General features: G+C 41.5%; 1 protein-coding gene across 2 annotated transcripts in view; it reads right to left on the reverse strand.

The window, feature by feature from the left end:
• Positions 1–22,224, reverse strand: part of ARFGEF3 (ARFGEF family member 3) — an 88,218-nt gene extending 65,994 nt beyond the window's left edge. For both annotated transcript variants that reach the window (XM_042445807.1, XM_042445806.1), the window contains exons 1-4: positions 22,066–22,224; positions 18,382–18,433; positions 1,961–2,042; positions 284–415 (exon numbers count right to left, since the gene is read on the reverse strand). In XM_042445807.1, the coding sequence (XP_042301741.1) occupies positions 284–415; positions 1,961–2,042; positions 18,382–18,433; positions 22,066–22,150 (351 nt within the window). In that variant the 5' untranslated portion in view covers positions 22,151–22,224. The remainder of the gene's footprint in view (positions 1–283; positions 416–1,960; positions 2,043–18,381; positions 18,434–22,065) is intronic.
• Positions 22,225–22,813: the final 589 nt, after the last annotated feature.

A 22,813-nucleotide genomic window follows, 5' to 3' on the forward strand; every position in this document is an offset into this window, starting at 1 on the left:
TAGACCTTATATTCTTCACAAAAACTCCACACCAATAGTATACTTATTTTTTTACATTTGCCGACTAAATGTAGGGTAACAATGCAACAATGAAGTGATGCTCTCCAGATTCAGACTTACATTACTAAAGTAGAATTTAGCTTGCTATAAAAAATACAGCCAACTGGCTTTGACTGTAATATAAGAGATTTGACAAAGAATGAAGACAGCTGCAAAAAAAGGGGCAGGCTTGACTACGACAGGAAGTCTCTCCTGCAAGTTCTGACGTCTGTAAAACACTAACCTTCATCACTTCTACCTGCAGGTCTTCATTGAGGGAAGGAGTCACTCTGACTGCATTCAGCATCTGATTAAGCAACTGCTTGTCATCAGAGTCTGTTTCCATGGTTACAAAGCGGTCATCGGAGAGTAGCTTCTACAAAGAAATATGGATCTGTTTAACCTCAGAGATGCCCGATTTTCCTGAAACATAATACTGTTATAGCAATCATATTTAATACTGTTATAGCAATCAGCCAAATTATCTTGTTTACTAGCCAAAGTTTCTTAGGCGACAGGCTTTGGTGGGAGAAGAAAGCCTGATGGACACATGGCTGTACATCACTTGAATGCACATATCAACTGAACATGTCCTATTTAGGACCAGTTTCACATCAGTCTTAGTCTATATGCCCTGACACAGAAGCTTCTCTTTTATGGAGCAAGAACAGAATCTTTTAAAAAATGGGGACATTTTAAAATTCTTTGAGAGATAGAGGAAAGTCTTTGTATCTGGGATAACACAGTGGTGTTGGGTTATTTCTGTGTCAGTGGAGTTGTGAATCTATTCTGGAATTTTCAGGACTGACTTAAGGTGCTGAATCTTTTTTTTAAAAAGCTGGGCTTCAGCACCTTGAATAGCTCCTTGCATATTATTTGGGCCAAAACCCTATAGTAGAATTATATCTTTGCTGATATAGGGGCAGTACAGGAACCCCCCCCCCCGAAACGGCGGGTTGGATTCGGCTGTTTTAACTGTGGAAGGACGCTGCAGCTGCCCACCCACGTGGTGTCCCTCTGCAGTAAAAAGATCCCAGTTCTTCCAGGTTCTTTTTGTCGCACACTGTGTACGTCACGAGTGTGCCATTGGCACATTCGTGAAGTATGCAATATGCAGCAATGGCATCATCCATGTGGACAGGACGCCGCCATGATGCCGCTGTCCATATGGACTAGTGTTCCAGAGTGTGCGGTTACCACACGCTCTGGAACCCTAGTATCAGCACTGGCTTTTGGCCAGTGTGTCTTGGGTCATAGCCACCAGCCCCTATTGGGTGAATGCCACCTCTTAGTAAGAAAACAGGATAAATGTTTTGACTATATCTGAAGAGGGAGGTGCCATTTCTCTACAACCCAAACTGGAAGATCAGGAACACAGAGGGGCCAAGAAGGCTCCATCCTTGCTCTCATTCTGCCAGCAGGTAAAAACATTTTTGCACTGTATGGTTTTCACAGACTGATGAGGGCTCAGCTTTTAAATGATGTGTGATTTGGATTATAAGATCTGTATGTAGCCTTTTAATACTTTTAAATATTTTAATGTTTAATATTTTTAAGTTCATAACATTGTTTAAGTGGTTCTTAAATCTTATATTTATGCTTTTTAATGCTTTTGTGTTGTTTTTAAATTTGTATTTTTTAAAACATGTTGTTAGCTGCCTTGACTCCCTATATTGGGAGAAGGGTGAGGTAAGAGTCGTCTTCATCATCATCCCTCTTCATGATCCAGGGTCTAGAACTCAGACAGGCTTTCTAGAACCACTGAGGACCAGAAACTGCCTTAGACAGGAAGGTGAGACTGTGGTTTTACCCTGTGCTTTAAAATAGGAAGACACTTGAAATTTCGTCCCAAATTATTTTAAACCGTAGACTTCATAATTCACAATGTATCCAAATGTAGTTAAACTTCATTCCCATATACCTGCATCCCTGCTAGAGCATGCTGGGCCAGCTTCACATTCTTGCTTTCCAAAGCTAGCTGGAGTGGAAGCAGACACTTCTCCCTGGTATTCAAAGAAAAGAGAAATACTTGCTCAGAACTCAGGATTCAGAAAAATCTGTAGTTTGAAACTGCATCTTCATTTTCAAATTCTACTTATTATGTCATGTTCATCAACCTAAATCATGATCAGCAAGCTGGAATTTCAAAACCAGAAGCTGAAGCTGCTTAAAAATCCTTGTTAAGAGGCAACCTGATTATAAATGGTGATAGTTCACAATATCTGGATGAATAAATGCATACACTCAATCTGAGCTAGCTATAAATCTTGTAATTGGAGTTCCAACATCTGTCAATATTGCTTTGTGTGCCTTCAAGCTGTTTTCGATTTATAACACTAGGGCACACTGCCCAAAGTGCAAGACTTATTTGGGGGGATAGGGTTTATAGGGTAGCTCCTTTACAGTTCAGACTGAAGCCAGAATCAGTTCATTGACTCACTCACATGGAAACCACGTGCTGCCATGGGCTAACCTGACCTAACAATTATTTCCTATTGCAAGCTTGCCTACCTAGACTTAACAGTTCCAGGAGAGAGATTCAAAAGCATAAGAGGGTTCCTCTCTACCTTTCCAAAGCTTTTATACTTGAAAGTGATGACAAATATACAGAACACAGCAAAAAAACAAAACAAAAAACAAAACAAAACAAAAAAAACAAAAAAGGGAGAAAATGGGGTGTATGTATGCAGGTTGTGAACTGTTTTGCAAGCTTTAGCTTTGTTCATCTGTATCTAGAGTATCTCAAGAAATACAACTACCAGTCACTGCTATCATTTTGACAGTCTGGCAGTCACCCAGACTTCCACTTTTTCTGTAGCAGAGGAAATAGACAGAGCCCAATAAAACTGAACAAGGTTGTGGTTCATTACAACTGAAAGCCATGTGCATCTTTTAAGGCTCAATGCATTGTGATGATGCATTTTGCCAAAACATCTGCCATCTGCAGTCACATCCCACATTAGATTTCTTCATAAATCTCTGAAACTGAATACAACACTGAAATAAAATGGATTAAAACCCAGGGCTGATTCAATTACTTAACTTCCTATTCCTGAAGAAAGCACTGAGCTGAAGCTTTGATTTGTGTTACTGGTGCCTTCCTATTCCCATTACAGTATTTAACAGAATGGATGGCAATTTTGTCACTTCCTGTCTATATCAATGAAATTTATTTCCATCAGTCTCTTAAGTGGAAAGCATCTAAAATCACCCAGACAATTAGATTGTTGGGTTGGCTCAGAATTACACGACCTTATATTTTAAACCTGCAAGTTATTTATTCATTTAATCAATTTATACACAGTTTACTATATCTAAAACAATCACTCTAAGTGCTTAGTTGAAGATAAAATCTTGATATTAACTTTATGTAGCAGAGAGGTGGGCAATGTGGCAAGTGTGAGGGCGAAATAAGTTGGTCTTCCATTTCCATTTTATTAAACTATTGTATATACGAGGACTTGACTATCCACAGATTTTGGTATCCACAGAGGGTCCAGGAACCAAACCCCAGCAGGTACTTATGGTCTATCTCTTGGATCCTACAGGGGCTATGTTGTGGTTAACTGCCCTCGAGTCAGCCCCAACTCATGGTGACCCTGTGGATGAGACATCACTAAGCCCCACTGTTTTACACTGCTCTGCTTAAGTCTTTTAGATTCATCTATCTGACCTCCCTAATTGAATCTAGCCATCTGGTTTGCGGTCTTCCTTCCTTTCTACTGCCCTCCACCTTTCCTAGCATCATTGCCTTTTCTAGTGAGCCATGCCTTCTCATGATGTGGCCAAAGTACTACAGCCTCGACTTAATCATCTTGGCTTCCAGGGAGATTTCAGGCTTAATCTGTTCCAGGACCCATTTGTTTGTCTTTTTGGCTGTCCATGGTACCCTCAGCAATCTTCTCCAACACTGCATCTCAAATGAGTTGATTTTTTTCTTACCTGTTTTTTTCATTGTCCAGCTCTCACATCCATGCATGGTAATGGGGAATACTATGGGGAATACTATTCTAACTTTAGTACTTATTTATATGTCATTACTCTTTATGATGTTATCTAGTTCTTTCATAGCTGCCCTTCCTATTCTTAAAAAGCCTTAAAGACTAACTAGTTTTATTTGCCTTACAGATGTTATTGGACGTTTGTGAATGACAGCTGATTTATTCGATCCACAATTTTGTGGCTACAATCCACAAAATCCACATGTTTTGTGTTCAGTAAAACTTGCTAGTCTTTAAAATGCCACAAGACTCTTCATTGTTTGTACTCCAATAGATTAAGACTCAAAACCTTTAGAAAGTGCAACATCTTGGCTGAGGACAAACAAGAACCTACAGTGAAGGTAGAGAATCCTGTGAACCAGGGTGTTTTCATTCTAATTACAGTAAGAAATATGATGAAGTAACCATCTTTCATTATTAGAATAAAGGATAAGGGGAACTATAATGCAGAATCCATTTGCTGACTCTTTACATGTTTCGGAAATAACTGTTCACTTTGTTTTCCCAATGTGTCTTCCTCAAATAGTTTTTGCACAGACAGTGTGACCTGAAGAGATATACATTTGGAAAATTTCTTAGATGAACTTGCTGGAAGAATTATTAAAATATTAAGTGTCACCACTTTTAAGTACTGACTTGCCCTACTTTCTGCTTTTTTGGAACTCAATGAGTTGCTTACTGGTTATTTTCAGACCTGAGAAGTTGTCCTTCTGGATGAGACTTCATGTCAAGCCAACTAAAATTTAGCAAGGTCACAGAAAAACAGTCACTGACTGTGAGAAACATAGTAAAATGAAAGTTCACTGACTTAATTCTAATGGTAAAAGAATTTAAATTTGAAGTGAATGGCACAAGCTCATTAATTCATGCCCTGAATGAAAACTGATATAGAAATTGGCCTAAATTCAAACCTTTTCTTGCCACCTTTACAGCAGCTGTAAAATGTTAACAGCCTTGGCTGCCCCCAAAGACTGATATGGCAGATTGAGAAGGTGTCCAGCATAACACGCTATGTGACTTCATTTCATATTGAAGAGACTTGCTGGACAAATGGGAAAAGTGTGTTTCAAGCTATTTGGAACACTACTTTTAAATAGTAACTAGTTCCTCTGCTCACTAGTCTTCCTGCTCCTACAGGTAACTGCTTTCCATTTCTGTTGTGGGCAGGAGTTGCTTTGATATCTTACCTAGGCTCATTGCTTGGAAGCATGAAGGAGACTTCTGGCACCAAACTTTGCTGCTCTGCCCTTGTCAGTTCTTGCTGAACTGGACTAGACTGCAGCAACCTGACACTCTGGTCACTTTATTCTACCTCAGTGAAAAACACTGTTTCTCCTTGTTGCCTCAGAAAGTAACTTGTTGTGGGCAATTACAGTACTTGTAATCAATTGCTTCCAAGCTCTGATCTCAACTTCCTTTAAAACTTTATGTCATACCTCTGTTAAGTCCCTTTTCATAGCAAAAGAAACACATTCTAAGTACTATGAAAGAGGTAGATGGTAGTTACACCTTTTCTTGTCTCTACACAAGTCTAGATATACACTCTACCTTAGACACACATGAGAGCATTGTGTTCATGTAGTTAATCAGCTTCCCAAAAAGTGTGAAGGTACTGGTGCTAGGGTACAGGAAAATGGCTCTACCTCTTCCTTATGCTTACATCTTCTTTTGTCAAATGCAGTGATGGCTGCATGACTGCTTGCATGGCTGAGTTGAATTGTTAAGGAAAGAATCAACAATACAACTGATAATATCAGTTAATTTGCAGTCACAAGATGTCCTAATGGTACCTAATGTACACGGTTTTAAGAAAGAAATTGGATAAAGCATTAGAACATATGGTTATGACTACCAACAGTACCTATAGTACCTACAATATCACCAGAGCCAGCAAATGCCAGTTTCAGTAACACTACTTATACCATGAGCCCAGAGTTGTTTTGATTTGTCATACAACAGGTATTCTTACGCTATTATGTTCTTTATGCTATTACATTATACATCAGTTTGCAAACCAGTTTAAAAGGGGGTCATTCACACTTGCACCAGTTTTTCCTGACCCAAATTCCAGGAGGCGGCATCATGCAAATCCCCCTTAACCCATTTCTTTTGGAATTGGGGATTTCAGTGCGTCTTTTCAAAAGAACTCATCGTTTTTTTACCAGTCACCAATGGGAACTTGCTGTCTATTCAATTTGGAGCACAGGAAGGGAGGGGGTAAAGTGCAGGGGGCATAGATGGGATTCTTCTGGGAACATCATTAGACAGTGTTCTTTGACAGGGATGTGCATCATTTGATTGACAGTTTAAAAACAAACAAGCCAAGAACAATTGAAATCTGGCTCCATTTTAAATCGATACAAATGGTAATGTGACTTCAACAGGGTTAAATTGCCACAGAGAGATTTGATTAGAATAAATGTAGTGGGAACTTGATTCAGTATTGCATCATCGAATCTCCATGTATCTACTAATGACAAAAACGCCTCTGTGTGTTTGTTGTAGGGAGGAAATTCACCCCGCATGAAGGGTCACAAGAACTCATGCACCCTTCTTATTTAGTGCCGAGACAAATTAATTAGGCTGTACTTTGTTGAAAACAGATGTATACAGAAAGACCAAGTTTTTTAATCTTGGGTGTTCCAGAAAACCAGAATCAAGTCAGAATTATCTACGCCATAGTATTGCTGATTTCTATGTATGATTGAAAGCTGGAAAATGGAAAAAGCTAACAGGAAGAGAATCAACTCATATGAAATGTATTGTTCAAGGAGAGTTCTACAAATACCATGGACAAATAAATAAAAAGTCAAACAAATGGATCCTAACTCAAATCAAACCTCAGTTCTCCCCTAGAAGCCAAGATGGGTAAACTGTCATACTTTGATCATGACAAGATGGGAGTCACTAGAAAAGAAAATTATGTGATGTTTGATCAGTTGATTGTAATAACTCTATCTAGCTCTCTATCTATCTCCCTACCTACCTACCTACCTACCTACCTATAGTGCGCCCTTGGCTTATGCGGGGATCTGTTCCGGACCCCCCCCCCCCCCCCGCGTAAGCCAAATATCACATATGCTCAAGCCCCATTCAAGTGAATGGGGCTTGTGCATGTGGTGGCGTGGCGGCACGGGTGCGCGCCCCATTCATTCAAATAAGATGCACCATCCCTTGCTCTCTGTGCACTCCCATGCAGCTCTATGTGGCTTTAAGTGTAAGCTCAAAGCTGCGTATAGCGTGCCCACGTATAACACGGGCACACTGTATCTGCTTTTCCGAGTCAAAGGCAGTAGGGAAAAAAGGAAGACTCCATTGCAGATGGATAGAACCAACCAACAAAGCCACAGACCCAAATCTGCATGATCTGAATAGGGCTGTTGAGGACAGAGTGACTTGGAGATCTCTCATTCATAGGGTCACCATAAGCTGAAGCTGACTTGAGGACAGTTAGCAGTAGCAGCAACAACAACAAAGAAAAGGGGAAGAACACATTACAGATTTATAGACACAATTAAGGAAGACAGGGTTCTGAGTTTACATGACTTGAGAAGGGCAAATGATGCGGGGGGGGGGGGGCTCTTGGAGATCTCTTGTCCCTAGGGTCACCATATATTGAAAATGACTTGATGGCAAATACCAAAAACATGATTCATATCATGTTTGACAGTGGTATTTCTCAATTTTAAAAAATGCTATTACTGGAAGGGGAGGACACTTGGGCACATTAACCACTTGGGACTTGGTGTGGAAACAAATTTCCAATTAAATTCCGCCTATTCCAACAAGAACATAGTAGGATATATTTAGATAAAATTGCAAATATTGCCTAGGTGTTGCTACTAGCAACCTAAGCTGGAACAAAATGCAAGGCTGAGAGAGGGGTAAAGTGATGCTTTTTCCTCCTGGGTTGCTTACATCAGAATCAGAATTGCTTTGACAGGCACTACTGCTGAAAGCAGACATGAATAAGCCACAGGTAGTTATCAACAGTATAGCCAAAAGCAAAATTCATATTGCCTTAACACTGGTATGTTGCTCACAAAGGCTACCTGTAAGATACAGGTAACTATTACAGGTAACCTATAATTGGATCTATTTTTTTTTCCAACAAGAGTTATTTCAAAAACACACAAAGTCCACAATCATCAGCGTCATGACATTGCCAAGAGGAACACGCATTAAAAACATGCTGTCGTTGCTGAGGAACAGATGAATGCTGGAAAGAGAGTATAAAAACAGACAAAACATGAAACGTGACAGTATTGAAACGCATCATGGGGAAATATGAGAAAGAGGTGGCCTTCGGACCCAGTCTGCAGCAGTGCTCTTAAAATAGAAACATCAAAGGCAAATACACCTCCCAAACAGAACCAGCAGATCCTCATCTGCCAGCTAAGAGGAAAAGAATAGTCTGTATGTGAAAAAGATGATAGAAACTGATTTTAGTGGGAGTCTATGTCTGAGTGTGGAGATTATACCCTAACCCAACAACCTCCAATCACTTATTGGGATCCTATAGTCTAGAAATAGGCAACTGCAGAGGGGGGCAGGGGCTATCACCCCCATGCTTAAATGGTGGACTGCACTGGTATATTTTGGGCATGGCAGATGTGGTGCAATAGCACTTCTGGCTGCCATTTTGGTTGGCTTTCAGCTATTCCCCTCTTTCTTCAGGGCTTTTTTTTTTGGGGGGGGGGTTGAAGGCTCTGGGGGTTTGAGTGAAGCAAATCACCATATTTGCAGGCAGCTTTGAAAGCTCTTGGCCATTTTTGGGGCCAACAACAACTTTAAAAAGGCTGAAAATCTGGCTGAAAAAAATTAAATTCCTTTCTGTGGTCTAAGGGTTTAGGTGGGCTTTTGGTAGATAGAGAGAAGAAAACTTTACATTCATGGGCAGTTTGGGGGGGCTTTTGTTTTCAAGTAAAAACTGCCTTCCCCCATGAATTTAGGGAGTGGAGGAGTCTCTGGATTGTGGAACGATTCAAGAGCTGCATTTAAGGGTCCCAAGGGCCAGTTTGCCCACCCTCGACACAGCCTTTTCACCAAAACAGATGAATCTATCCTGCACACGTATATTTAAATAAGTGGAAACCTCTGTAGAAGTCAGTGGTGTGAATCCTGAGCAGCCCTTTTGCAGAGGTTCCTCTTTGCCATGATAAAATATGTTAATTATGACAATGATGACTGAATTATCATGAGGTTGGAAGGCCCTCACTGGCAGTAAATACTATTTAAAAATTAAGACTAGCACTTTGAACTGGGTCTGGAAATCATGCTTATAACCAATGCAGCTGCTGGAAAAATCAGAGATGTGTTTAGACCTTCCAGCTCATCCATCCTCTGGGCAGCTGGATTTTGGTTCAGCCAGATTTTCTAGACCATGTTCAGAGGCAGCTCAACATAAAGTACATTAAAGCTGTACTGTTTGGAGGTAACCAATGCATGGATTACAAAGGTTAGGTCCAGTTCCCTCAAAGAGGAGATAACCTAGATCTGTACAAAGCACTAACTGTACATCTTCAGACTGTGAGGTGTCCTGGAGCATCTCCAAGTTGCACACTGACCCTTCAAGGTAAATGAAGGGTTTTATCACCCACAGCTGATTTCACAACAACATCCAGATCAGGCAACCCACAAAAACTCAATTTTTCCTTTGCCTTGATATTCCTCATCCATCCTTCTACCACATCTAGCTGGACAAGAGAAGCAGAGCCGAATTCACTACCACAGTTGTAGCATTGAAACCTAATTCTCTGGTTTTATACTTATGTGGGAGAACATCAGGGACAAGACAGATAACTCAAAGAAGCCCAATATCCAAAGGCCATAGGATGGATCAAAACTCTTCCAACACTACTTTATGAAACCCACTATTCAGAAAGGACTGGAACTCCTATAAGTGTAACCCTAAGCCTAGCTGAGGCAGTCAGGATAGAAGGATACTATGGTGGGAAGTCTTCCAACATTAGTAAAAGATGCAGTAGAACAAAGATTACACAATAGATGTTTATCTTTCTTTTTAAGGACAAAGATTCCACAATGTTTTTAAAACAGTACAGTATAGTCAACTGACTCAAATTGCCCTAACTGTTACAATGCACTTCCTATGTTTACCCTAAGCTAAGGGATGAGTAGACCTGGAAAACCTGTTTTTCTCTCTGCTATGTTTGTGAAAGATATACCAGTTGAGGAAGTTTCCTTTGCTACTCCATTAGTTTTAATTAATTTTGGGAATTTGAAAGGCAGAACTTGAGTGCTGCAAGTGGACAGAGAATGATGAAAAGGTTGCCTGAAGCCCTTGCATAAAATTTAATGGAATTGCCCCTTTGTACTTAATTTCACTTTCCTGTCAAGCTGAGTTTGAAATGATGTCACCATCTCTGATCAGCGTGCATAAATCCTGCCCATGCTAACTGTAGATGACAGGGACTGGCTATAGTCCAATGTAGGTTGGACTCACATTCCCTAGGTGTGTTTTCTCTCTATTGAAAAAGATAACACTTTTGGTTGGAAACAGAGGGTTCTTCTAAGATGTGCTGCCTGAGACAATGGCTACAACTCAACATGACCTCAGCATGGCATAAATATCTGCATGTGGAGATATACTACATCAGCACAACGGTACTCCCATACAGAATAGCAACATTATGCAACATGTGTTGGTAACCAGGTACTGTTGTGCAACATTTACTAAGCAACACACAGAACTTTATCGCACCACATTCTCCAGGCAGGGATGGGAACGGAATGGAAGGAGCCAGGAACAAGTGGGGGATGAGTGGGGGATGAATTTTACCACACACTGAAGTCCCTCACTCATTCCATTCTGTTCCCCATCTGTTCTAGAGGGGGCAATTTTTGAGAACTGTTCAGAACAGTTCTCAAAAATCGCCCCCTCTGGGGACGGATTGGGAGTGGAAGAGAGGGGAATGGAACGAGTGAGGGACTTCCTTGTGTGCGGTAAAGTGCATCCCCCACTCGTTTCATTCCCTGTCAGGCTCCTTTTGTCCTGTTCTCGTCCCTGCCTGGAGCCCTGTGCAATAAAGTTCACAATTAACATTATGCAATTTGCAGCCACAATGTGCAATGCACAGCTGCAGTGTGCAACTGTGATGTGCAGTGCACAACCACAATATGCAGTGGGTACTACGTGTGCACCTCTACATTTGCTGCAGTCAACTGAATATATCTGTTTAACTATGGTGAGCAATTGGCCCCACAAACATAGCATGAGATACGAAAGTGAATGTCACTAACGGGATGGCAGCCAATATGTGTGTCAGCCATCATTGGATATTGGTGATCTAATCTCTGCAAGACAGAACTGATCACTCATCTGACCTGACAATATAGATGAGTGCAAAACCTGCATTATCTTTCTGTACCTATTGTTTTTCTTTTTTCCTAAATAAATACATACTGATTTCGTAAATTTTATTACAGTGATTCATAAACACAACTTAATAGTCAAGTAAGCAAAATCTTTCAGTTCCTTTCTTCTTCAGTTGCACAAAATAAAGGTGAGCGGCACCTAAGGTGGCAACTTACAACATCCTACTGCCAACATCCTTAAGTGAATCGTGATGTTTTTGTACTATCCTCTAGGTTGAGACTATGCGGTGTTATTGTCAAGTCTGTGGATCCAAAAATCCTCCCTTATATCCAAAATACTTCAAAGAAATGGCATTTTCATTCAAAACACAGCCAAATCAGAGAGGTCGCTGTATTGAGACTTAAAATGTCTAGCAGCATGATCAAGTTTCCTGGTTTGGACTGCAGACTTTCTAAATGAATATAAGTTGTTGTTGTGTGCCTCCATGACATTTTTGACATGGTGACCCTAAGTTGAACCTGTCATAGGGTTTTCTTGGCAAGTTTCTTCAGAGGGACTTTGCCAATGCCAACCTCTGAGGCTGAGAGAGTGTGACTTGCTCAATGTCACCCAGTAGGGTATTATTATTATTTTGCTCCAGTGGGGAATCAAACCCTGATCTTAATGCTCAAACCACTACACCATGTTGAATATATTACTTTTGCATTTCACCACAAGAGCAATCAGAGTTCTCAGTTCCCTCTGATGAGGATTATAGATAGCCTTTAATGTTTTCCTCTTGAGATGTTATTCATATTACTGTGGTTAGCACAAATTACTGATGTGAAACAACATCCACCAGCATGTCTTACACCAAGAAGGAATTCTACATCTAGAAGCTTGCCCTAACAGTATTCCAACTATACACAAATCCATTCAGGACAATGAGAGAAGCAAACATTATTTTTTGGTGTGTGTGTGTGTTTCATTTTGCAGAAAACAACTGAACCAAGATATGTTTCACTTGCAAACCACACTTAGATATGGTAAATTTATTCAGGCATACTAATCATCACACTTACAGTATTACGTTCTGCCTCACATTTAGTTTGGTAGTTATATATTAGCTCATTTAATAGTGTACTTTAAGCCAACTCTCCAGGGAGGAGGAGTTGTCAGTGGCTTCCAGGTCAGTGGGCAGTGAATCTATTTAGTCTGACCTTTTGAGGAAAGGGTTCAGTGCCCTGGATAACTCCTGTTCAATCTGAACTAAGACCTGGAATGGATGAATAGTCCCACTGACATCACCCACCAGCACCCAGCGATTAAATAGAAATTGAAGCTCTGGTCATCACATATGCTGATATATACAGGACCACTGATGTGTTTCACAGAGGGTTTCTAGTTTTAAAGAAATAGCTGGAAGCTAGACAGAAGAGAGCAAGAGGCTCATGGTTTCTGGTGATACAAGTTGGTGGTTTCACATGAATGCTATTGTACAAGTGTAGGCCCATGAGACACCCCCCTTATTTGAATCCCTTTGTGTTTCACCCATAAATATTACTAAACATTAGGTCTCCAGGCTGCAATTCATTGGTAGAGGAAGCCTATGGCAGGATGACTGGGTCCAAGCAGGCATTGAAAGCAGGGACTGGATATATCCATCTCAGGGTGTAACCAGAATTAAAGCAATTTGACACCCCTTTAACTGCCATGACACTACCTTACAGAATCTTGGGATCTGTAGCTTGGTGAGGCACCAAACTGCTCTGAAACTACATATCCCAGGATTCTACTGGATGGAGCCATGACAGCTAAAGTATTGGCAAACTGTTTTAATTCTAAAGTGTGGATACATTCCCAGACTCTGGCTTAAAGCAAAGGCAATGGCACAAAGTTTTACAATGCTATACACTTTGTGAGTGAAATGGAGTAAGTGCCAGATGGCCAGCAAATTTACTGGCATCTGTAGCTATTATCAAACTCATCCACCATGGAGGTGGAAGGAGGGAGGGAGAACCTGTCCTCTCTGCCTACTCAACACATTCAGTGAAAAATGATGGCAAAGAAATCAGACCAAGGAAGTAAGAAATGATACAATCAGCACTGCTCATGCACAAAGTCGTTAAGCTGTATTCTGGACCCAGTACTTCCTGGAGAGTCTGTGATGGCTCTGTAATTGCAGCGCTTGACAGAACCATTTGCCAGGTTGCGTAATGAGGGGTTTTCTGAGCTCTGGAGGATGTATTGGTGATAACAGCTCATAAAGACTAGGGGGAGCTTTCAAATTTTAGCATTCCTTAATTGGGATGAACCAGAATTGAGCAGTTCCATGACAAACTGTAAGGACAGAAACAGAGACTGATTAGCATTCCTTAATTATGTTCCCTCCCAATAAATAGCACGCAAAATGTATCATGTTCAAGGTTACTCAACCTGGATAATATTTTGTCAAAATCAGTCAGAGCTTTAAATCATACTTCATTTTCAAAACACCATGGCAAATGCCCTGAACTCCCTACTCTGTTGCCGTATAATACTTTGATGGCTTTATACCATGGAAGCATGGAAGCCAATAAAATAATTGATTATCATTTGGATGACAGTAGGAACGACTGCAAAAAAGATTTTATGACTGACAATTTGTGAGTAACTGAAGTCAAGACTGACATCTTTGCCTAAATACCTGGATTCCAATTACTGTAAGTTTTATGCTGTGCATATACAAACAGCATTATGCCACATTCCTTTTTGGCTGCATCTCAAATCTGAGTGTGTCTGAACAAGAAGGGAGTAAGTGTGTATTATGTAAAAAAAACCACACATAATAATATAGAAAATGATATTCCTGAATATAGCATAGTTGGACCTCCGTTTTCGCAGGGGCTCCGTTCTGGACCCACTCCCACCCCCATGAAAACGGAGGCTCATGGTAATTCACGTGCACGCCATTGCTAATAGCGGTGTATATTCAAGAGCATGGATCTGAGATCCTGCATTAGGAGGGGCGATTGTACAGTACATCTATTTTAACCTTATACTTTAATAAAAAAAACAAGCTTCTTATCTAAAATTAGGGTTGCCAGGCCAGGATCCTCACGTGGTCTCTCTCTCTTCTACCTTTTCTAGCATTCTTGTTTTTTCTCATGATTCATGAAGCGGCCAAAATATGACAATCTCAATTTAGTCATCCTGGCTTCCAGGGAGGGTTCAAGCTTGATATGCTCAAGAACCAATTTGTTTGTTTTCTTGGCCATCCATGGTATCCTCAGCATTCTTCTCCAGTATCAGCCTCAAATGTTTGGAAGAACACCTATTTTGGACTAACAGCTCTCAGAACTCCTCAAAGAGCATCATTAGGTCATGTTAGCTAAAGTATTCTGGGAGTTTTCCAAATTCTAATTTTTGCCAACAGTAGCATACTCTTATGGTTCCCTGAGTGCAGAAACATAAAGGCAGACTTTTAACAAAGCAAGTTCCTGGGCATTACTTCTATAACAGAAAATTGGTACTAAAGGCATAAATAACACAGAAAGAATAGTGATAGGTTCCTGCACCACAAAGAAGAATTTGAAAACTTCTTGCAAAAAGCATTCAGGGATGACTTTTTTTCATGAGCCTCTGCTTTTCCTATGATTTTCATTTTGATGGCCCAAACTATAAATCTACTGTATGTTTTTTAACATCATGGCAGAGCTCATGAGGCACTCATCCTTTTCCTCGCTGTCTTGCTGTTCACACATGCTTCATAAGGAATCTGGATGAAGCTGTTGCTTACGTGGCTTGTTTTAGCAGCATACACAATTACAGTAGGATCAGCTAGAGTAAACCTCATTCTTTCCTAACTCAAGCTTTACTACTGTATATTGTTTACTGTTGCTGCAGCAGCCTGACACTAAAGGCCTGTGTTTCTCCAGCCTTCCTTCACCATCCTAATGCCAATGCTGCTAAAAAACAAACTTCCAGCTAGACAGAGAATGAAGAGAAAGGGAAAACCTTCATAAAAAGACTATATAAAAAGGAGCTTCTTTGTCAGAGGCTTTGCTAACTGAGGTATACATGTTGACTATTTCTCTCTCTCTCTCTCTCTCTCTCTCTTTCTCTCTCTCCCTGTAGAGACAACGGACTTGAGCTGCAATGTTCAGCAAAATTATCTGCCATACTTTGTGCACAGTTTGTAATGCCTCAGGACTGCAGATTTGGACTACTATATGGGATCCTCTCGCATGTAAAGAATTCCCAGCACTCAGACAAATGTCACACCAAAATTAAAAAAATATATTTATAGTCTAGCCTAGTCATCTTCTGGATAAGCAACTTTTCAATATGCATGTTGACTATTTTTCAATAGGAGAGCATTAAAAATGTGATCCTGCTTCTGAGCTGGAATTGAAATTGAAACCCAATTAGAAAACCAGCATGTGATGGTCACAATAGTATGCAGTACTGATTTTTAAATTTCTACTAATTTTGTTGATGGTCATGCCATTATTTGATTTTTGTCTTGATTTTTCAGTTTCTACTAGGAAGTTGTGAACTCACAGAGCTGTAACAGAGAACTGTGTTTCTATGCGAAACAAGGAAGAGTGTGGGAATCCCTCCTCACTTGGTCTCTACACTGAGTATAGAGTAAAGGCACAACACTCTCACTCTATGCACTTGCCTACCTGCAATTCCAGACTACCAAAGGCTTTGGCAGGGCATATACAATCCATGGGCCTTTCTATCTTTGACTGCAGATCACCCCTACAATATTTTTGCCCACTGCTATGCTGGATAGTATCAGAAATCATATCAAAGCCACAAACCACAAGCCAAATGTATTTGATAGCATGTCTGGGTAGATTTTTTATATTACTTTTTGAAGCTAATCCTGCCACTGCTATTGCCTAGTAACAATCCAATGGTCCCCAGAGTATGACACATCCTTTCCTACGCAGGTATAGGAGATACAAGCTGTTCCATGACCCACTATAGAGGATTTCTCAGTTGGAGAACAAAACATAATGCCCTCTATCAAACAGTATAATATGTGAAGACACACGACTCACTGTTATCCCCCCACCCCCATACTACTGACCTTTACTTTCTCTACTGTGTTTCAGTTTTCTATGCCCACTCATTTCCCTTTCCGTTACATGATTTACGGCCTTTAGAGTCTTTGATAAGACTTCAGGCAGGAGTCTTCTGCCTTTGCTGTGCTTTGGTTTATTGTTTTCTTACAGACTTAAATCAATAATCAAATACTTCAACAGCATTAAACTGGATTAACCAAACCTTTTCAAATCAATGAAAGAAAAAATAAGCCAACTTGAAATGTATCATTTTAAAAAGTTACAACCATAGTTTGTCATCTGTGGGGTTCCTCTTCTCAACCTGTAAAATGCCTGGCTACAATAACAGTGGGCCTCTCCAACAACCAGAGAGTAATGCTTGCAGCTTGTGGTGGGGCAAAACAGGGTGGCCACCATCTTTGTTGAAGACACCAGCTTTCCCACTTTCCCAGGAACTCACATGTATTTTGCAGGCTCTGGGAAAGCCAGGAAAGCCAGCCAAGTGGGTTTGGTGAGGAAGGCTGGTGGGCAGAACCGGAGGAACCAAGCAGAGGCTTTATTCTATTTTGCTACCTGGCTATTCAGATTCAGGGCTCCCTGTCAGTGCATCTACACTGTAGAAATAATACAGTTTGGCACCAGTTTAACTGCCATGGGTACATTTTATAGAATTTCTGGGATTTGTAGTTTTGTGAGGTACCAGCACTCTTGACAGATGAGGCTTTTAAAAACCCTGTAAATCTACAAATTCCAAGATTCCACAGGATGGAACTACAGCACATTTAAAGTGGTTTCAAACCGCATCATTACCACAGTGTAGATGCACCCTTCACGAGATTCATACCACCCTCCGTCTCTTTCTTTTCTGTATATAGTAAGGCAAATGTGTTGTTGCCATGAGTATGTATTTTATTTTTCTTCACAATTTCAGTCAGAGGTAGCATGTGGCCCCAGTCCAATGCAGGAATATGTGACACTGTATGACCTTGAGGATGTGGGTAAACATGCCTGTCTTGGGGCAGATGGCTTAACTCCATCTTGGGTGGCAGAGAATCCACACACTGGCTTCTACCACATTTGAATATCCCCAGCAGGCAAGCTGAGTGAGTTGGATTTCATTGACCAGCAGGTGGGTTGACCAATGAATGGGTTGCCATTGGCTGACTGGTGGAGGGAAACATTGACTGATGCCTGATCCAGACCCATGGATAGTACAACTATCCAGCTGTACTAATAAAGCTATGGCCTTTTCATGACAGCATTTGTAGTCTGTGCATATTATTGCTATATGAAGCCTTACTCATGGCTGAATCTGGGACATTAATTAACACTGGCAGGTCTGGAAGGAAAATTCCTTAATTTTTCAAAACCTTTTTCCTTGCCATGTGAAACTATGCCTTCAATACACGTGGCCCTTGTTCAACATTTTAAGAAGTTTCTTTCAGACAACAATTAGCAGAACAGAAGCAGATCAATGACATGGACATGGATAACTATGAAAGGTTCCACAATGACAACAGCTGTGTGTGTTGTCTACTCTAATTCTTCCATCCATCAATAACTAGTAGCTAGTGGTCTCTTTAGCAGCATACCACCATTATTACTAATTCCAAGAAGTATATCTTTGGTAAGAAGGAAGATTTCTGTTCTGGTCCAATTTGAGCATGTGGGGAAGTGTGGCAGAATCCTGAACTCCACCACCAAGCTACCACCTACCATATCTTCAATCAAGATGTCCAACATAGCTTTCTGTGGACTGCCTTCCATATACTACAAATCAACAGTAATTGCTAGAAAGTGATAAACATGACCTATGGTACAGACGTCTTGCAAAGTCTCTAAATACAGTATTTCAGTTCTATGTACCACATTTATTTGGATTGAGTGGTAAACACATCCAGACTTCACTTCATACCATTTCACCATTTATAAGTTTGTTGATATTTACAAGAAGATAATATAGATCTCCTACCTTAACTGATATGGTGGGATCTTGGTACCAGCCTCAGAAGATTCTAAAGTTTCTGTATAAAAAAGCGGAGAATTATTATAGCAGGGAGGCAGAACAGGTGTATTTCACAGCTGAATGACTGGTCTCCAAAAATTCCCTGACATCATATTAGGGATGATGATGATAATAATAATAATAATAATAATAATAATAATAGATACTTGAGCTAAACCAAACATTAATCTTACCTATAACCGTCTATTGAAATCAATGGGTTTTATATTAGCAAGACCCATTCATTTTAATTGGTTTATTCAAGATAGAACTCACCTCTTTTCCCCCTCCTAAATGTACTCTTTCATATGTGCAGTTACCACCCCCAAAATTCAACAAGAAAATAACAGCAAAGAGAACTTTATGCTCCAGTTCAAAACTCACTTAAGTCCCCATTGGGAGCCCTAACACACAAGTCCTTTCTAGCATTAAAATAGCATTTTTTCAAAAGCGCTATGCAATCAGCACTACTCTTCCCATTATCGTTCTTGTGCAGACAGTTCATCCTCTCTGCATATTTGGAAATCCCGACAGTAAACCGGGTACAGTATTTCCATCAGTGTGGACACAGCCTAGGAAAGAATTTCTTTTCCTCTTTGATGATCTCCTACCTACTTGCCTAGTGTTATTTTTTCCTTATTTATTTTTTAAAACCATGGTATCCATTCTCTGTACTAATTACAGTTGGTATTCCATATCCCTGGATTCTGCATCCCTGGATTCAACCATCCATGATTTGAAAATATTCGAAAACAAAAATCTAAAAAGCAAACTTTAATTTTACCGTTTTATGTCAGGGACATCACTGTACAGAACAGGATTTGACTATCCATAGATTTTGGTATACACAGTGGGACCTAGAACCAAATGCCAAGGACCCACTGTACTGTCTTGTTACTTTAAAGTAAGAAATCCAAGTTCTGAAGAAATATGGAAAGACACTTGACCAGGCCATGATATGGTCACTGTTAATCTCTCATTGTTTCCACCAGGCTAAGAATATGTTCTATAGTTTTCTAATGAGAATAGTTTTAAACATGATTAACACAGGCCAGATTATGTCTTTCATTCACAGACCTTCAGTCTGCTAAAATAAGTTCATTTTCTGTAAAATCCTGAACATAAAAAGTGGGAAACATGGGCATAGCAATAGCAACAGCAAGTACATATCATCTCTACATAGAATTTAAAAATGTGTGCTGCTTCAGTAAATGTTAGTGTGAAGATACTCAGACATGGGCAAATGGATTGACCTTACAGGGAGACAGAGTGGTCTAGTGGTTTGAGTGCTGGATTAGGACCCTGGGAGATCAGAGTTTGAATCCCTGTTCAGCCAAGGAAACCTATTGGGTGAGCTTGAGCAAGTCACACTCTCTCAACCTTGTGTGTGTGTGTATGCAGTGTGCATTTAAGTCTTTTATGATTTATGGTGATCCTAAAGTGAACCTATCATGGAGTTTTCTGGGCACTTGAAGGCACACAAGGACAACACAGATTTGCCATTGCCTTCCCATGAGGCTGAGAGTATGTAACTTGTCCAAGATCACTCTGTGGGTCTCATGGTGAGCTGGGAATTGAATCCTGGTCTCCAGAGTCACTGTCCAGAGTTGTAGCTCAAACCACTATGCCACCTAGTTGGAAGGAAATGGCAAACTTTATCTGAATACATCTTCCATAGAAAAAACTATGGAAAGGCTGCCATAATTTGGAGTCAGCCTGAAGGCAAATAACAATAACAAAATTTGCCATAAGGAACATGTAATAAAGGGATATTTCTAAAATATGGTAATAATATTAGAAGTCACAGTATCTATGGCAATTCAGGCATTGAAATGGCACCAGGCTAGAGAGCTGGCAGGTACATTTTTCATCTATTCATGTTCTAGCTCTCTCCTTGAGCTCTGGAATCTAGTGCTTCTTTAGCACCATCCATTGAAAGAGTTCAAAGAAATCTTTATTTTCAGAATGGCATCTCACAAGACAAAAACAACTGAGTTTGACAACCTAGCAGCATCAAAATCTTAGTTCAGTCACCCTCATTATGTCATTTCCTACACTGTACTCCCATTAAAATATGCATTACTTACACTCATTTGTGTTCACCTACACTACCCATTGTGTTCCCTGTTGGCACCTGCTCTTATGCTCTTATCTGCACAATGCAAGAGTGAAAATCCAGAGGCCAATGTTTCCTCTTTGGGTTTAGAGGATTTACAGTTTATACACTGGATGGTCTCATCCACAGGGTTGCCATGAGTCGGAATTGACTCAACCACCACACTGGATGGTGGTGGACTCTTCTGCTTTGGAGGTTTTTAAACAGAGGCTGGATGGCCATCTGTTGGGGGTGCTTTGATTCTGTGTCCCTGCATGGTGCAGGGTTAGACTAGATGACCTTTTGGTGTCTTCCAATGTCTATAGTTCTAGGGCTGGATCTGCACTGCAGAAATAATCTGGTTTGGCACGACTTGAACTGGGAATTGTAGTTGTTGTGGCACCAGAGCTCCCATCTCATCCTGGAAAAGGAACAGCTGCTTGGGCAAACCTTTCTGTTCCTTTGGCCTGCAGGCAGCAGCTCAGGCTGAAGGCCAAGAGGCAGAGAGCCAAGGATGGAGGCATTACAGCCTCTTGGTCATCCATAAGGGAGACCAAAACAAAACACCACAACACAACCCAGCACAGGACCAAGACACCAACCAATGGCCTGATGTTTTAAAATATCATGGCAATAATATTACCAAGTTGAAGTCCCAGCAAGTCCCTCATGATCTGGCCAGGCCTTTTGGTGGCAATGGGAAGGCCTTAGAAAAAAGGACATTCAAGCCAAAATGGAGGACATTGCCAAACAAAGACTGAAAACACTCCTAGAAATATAAACTCCTGCATCTTAGCCCTGCTGAGAATGGAAGACCTTCAAGAAAAAAGTGGGGCAGCACCGAAGAAAAGCTCAAGGAACTCCTGGAAATGTCAATTCCCGCTTCTTAGCTAGGCTTCAAAGGGAGGACATGATGGAATTCCTCCCGGACAGAAGGCTGAAATGGAGGACAGGGAAAAGGGGGAATCTCTGGTCATCGTGAGCTAAAAACACTAATATAAATATAAATTCCAGCTGCTCAAAAGGGAGGACCTTCCCTGAAAAATACTGTAGAAGACATTCCCAAAGAAAAGCTTTCAAAACCCTCCTAGAAATTAAAGGCATGCTTCTTAGCCAAGCACAAAAAATGGAGGACCTTTGGAGGGGGAGGGTTTCCTCTGGGTCTGAAGGCTGAGATGGAGGACGTGTCCGGGAAAAGGAGGATCCGTGGTCACCCTGAGCGAAGAAACCCTAAGAGAAATGGAAATCCGAGCTGCTTCGCCCTGCTCCAAAGGAGGACTGGAGGACATGACCAAAGAAAAGCTTAAAAATAACAAAACCCTTAGAAATATGTACAGTCATTGCATGCTTCTTAAAAATGGAGGAGCTTTGGGGGATTCCTCTGAGGCAGAAGGCTGAAATGGAGGACAGGTGCTGGGACAGGGGTCAGGGATCTGGCTTAGCCTGGGGGGGATGGAAAGGCCCCAGACCCTGGGCCAGAAGAACTCCTTCCTTCCTTCCTTCTATCCCTCCTTCTTTCCTTCTTTCCTCCCTTCCCTCCTTCTTTCCTTCCTTACCGTTGGCGGAGGCGCAGCTCTCCTTGATGGCCTTGTACCTGTTCCCGGAGGCCTCCTTCTGCAGCTTCTTGAGAAGCCCTTCCATCTTGCTTGCCTCTCAGGAGGAGAAGGAAGAGGAGCAGGGGGAAGGAGAAGGGAAGCTGCTACTGCTGCTGCTGCTGCTGCCCAGGGAGAGGGCTGGTGGCGAGGGGGGGGGGGGGGGCCACCGCGGCCGCCCGCCCCCCCCCCGCCGCGGGCCGCCTCGGCCTGAGCCTGAGCCTGAGCCACAGCTCCCCCCCGCCGGACGGAGGCGACCAGCCTTGGCACACTCTGGCCACAAGAGAAGCCCAGGGGGGCCTCTGCCCTGGAGGAGTCAGGCTCTTTGGCCCCCAGCCCTTTCACCACCGAGGCTCCATGCTACCCAATCCCTGCGGAAGAAGGCTGACAGGGAGAGAGCATCATCCTCTCACCTGAGCAGCCGGAGAAGAGGGTGGAGGAGGATCCCATGGATGATGGGCAAACAAATGGGACACATCCCCCCCCCCCCCAGAACAGATCAAGCTGAGACTCTCCTTGGAAGCCAGGATGGAGATGACGTCGAGGCTGCCCAGGGGACCAAGGGTTGGTGCCACCCGGTGCGGTCCCTCATGGTGTCACCCGCCCCATTGACCTCCTCCTCAGTCCTGAGCTCTTTTGCCCCAATGTGACACATAAATTACAATCCCCATTTACCACTGAATACAACGCTAACAATGGTGACATAAACAAG

Source organism: Sceloporus undulatus, chromosome 1 (genome assembly GCF_019175285.1).
Source record: "Sceloporus undulatus isolate JIND9_A2432 ecotype Alabama chromosome 1, SceUnd_v1.1, whole genome shotgun sequence".
NCBI lineage: Eukaryota > Metazoa > Chordata > Lepidosauria > Squamata > Phrynosomatidae > Sceloporus > Sceloporus undulatus.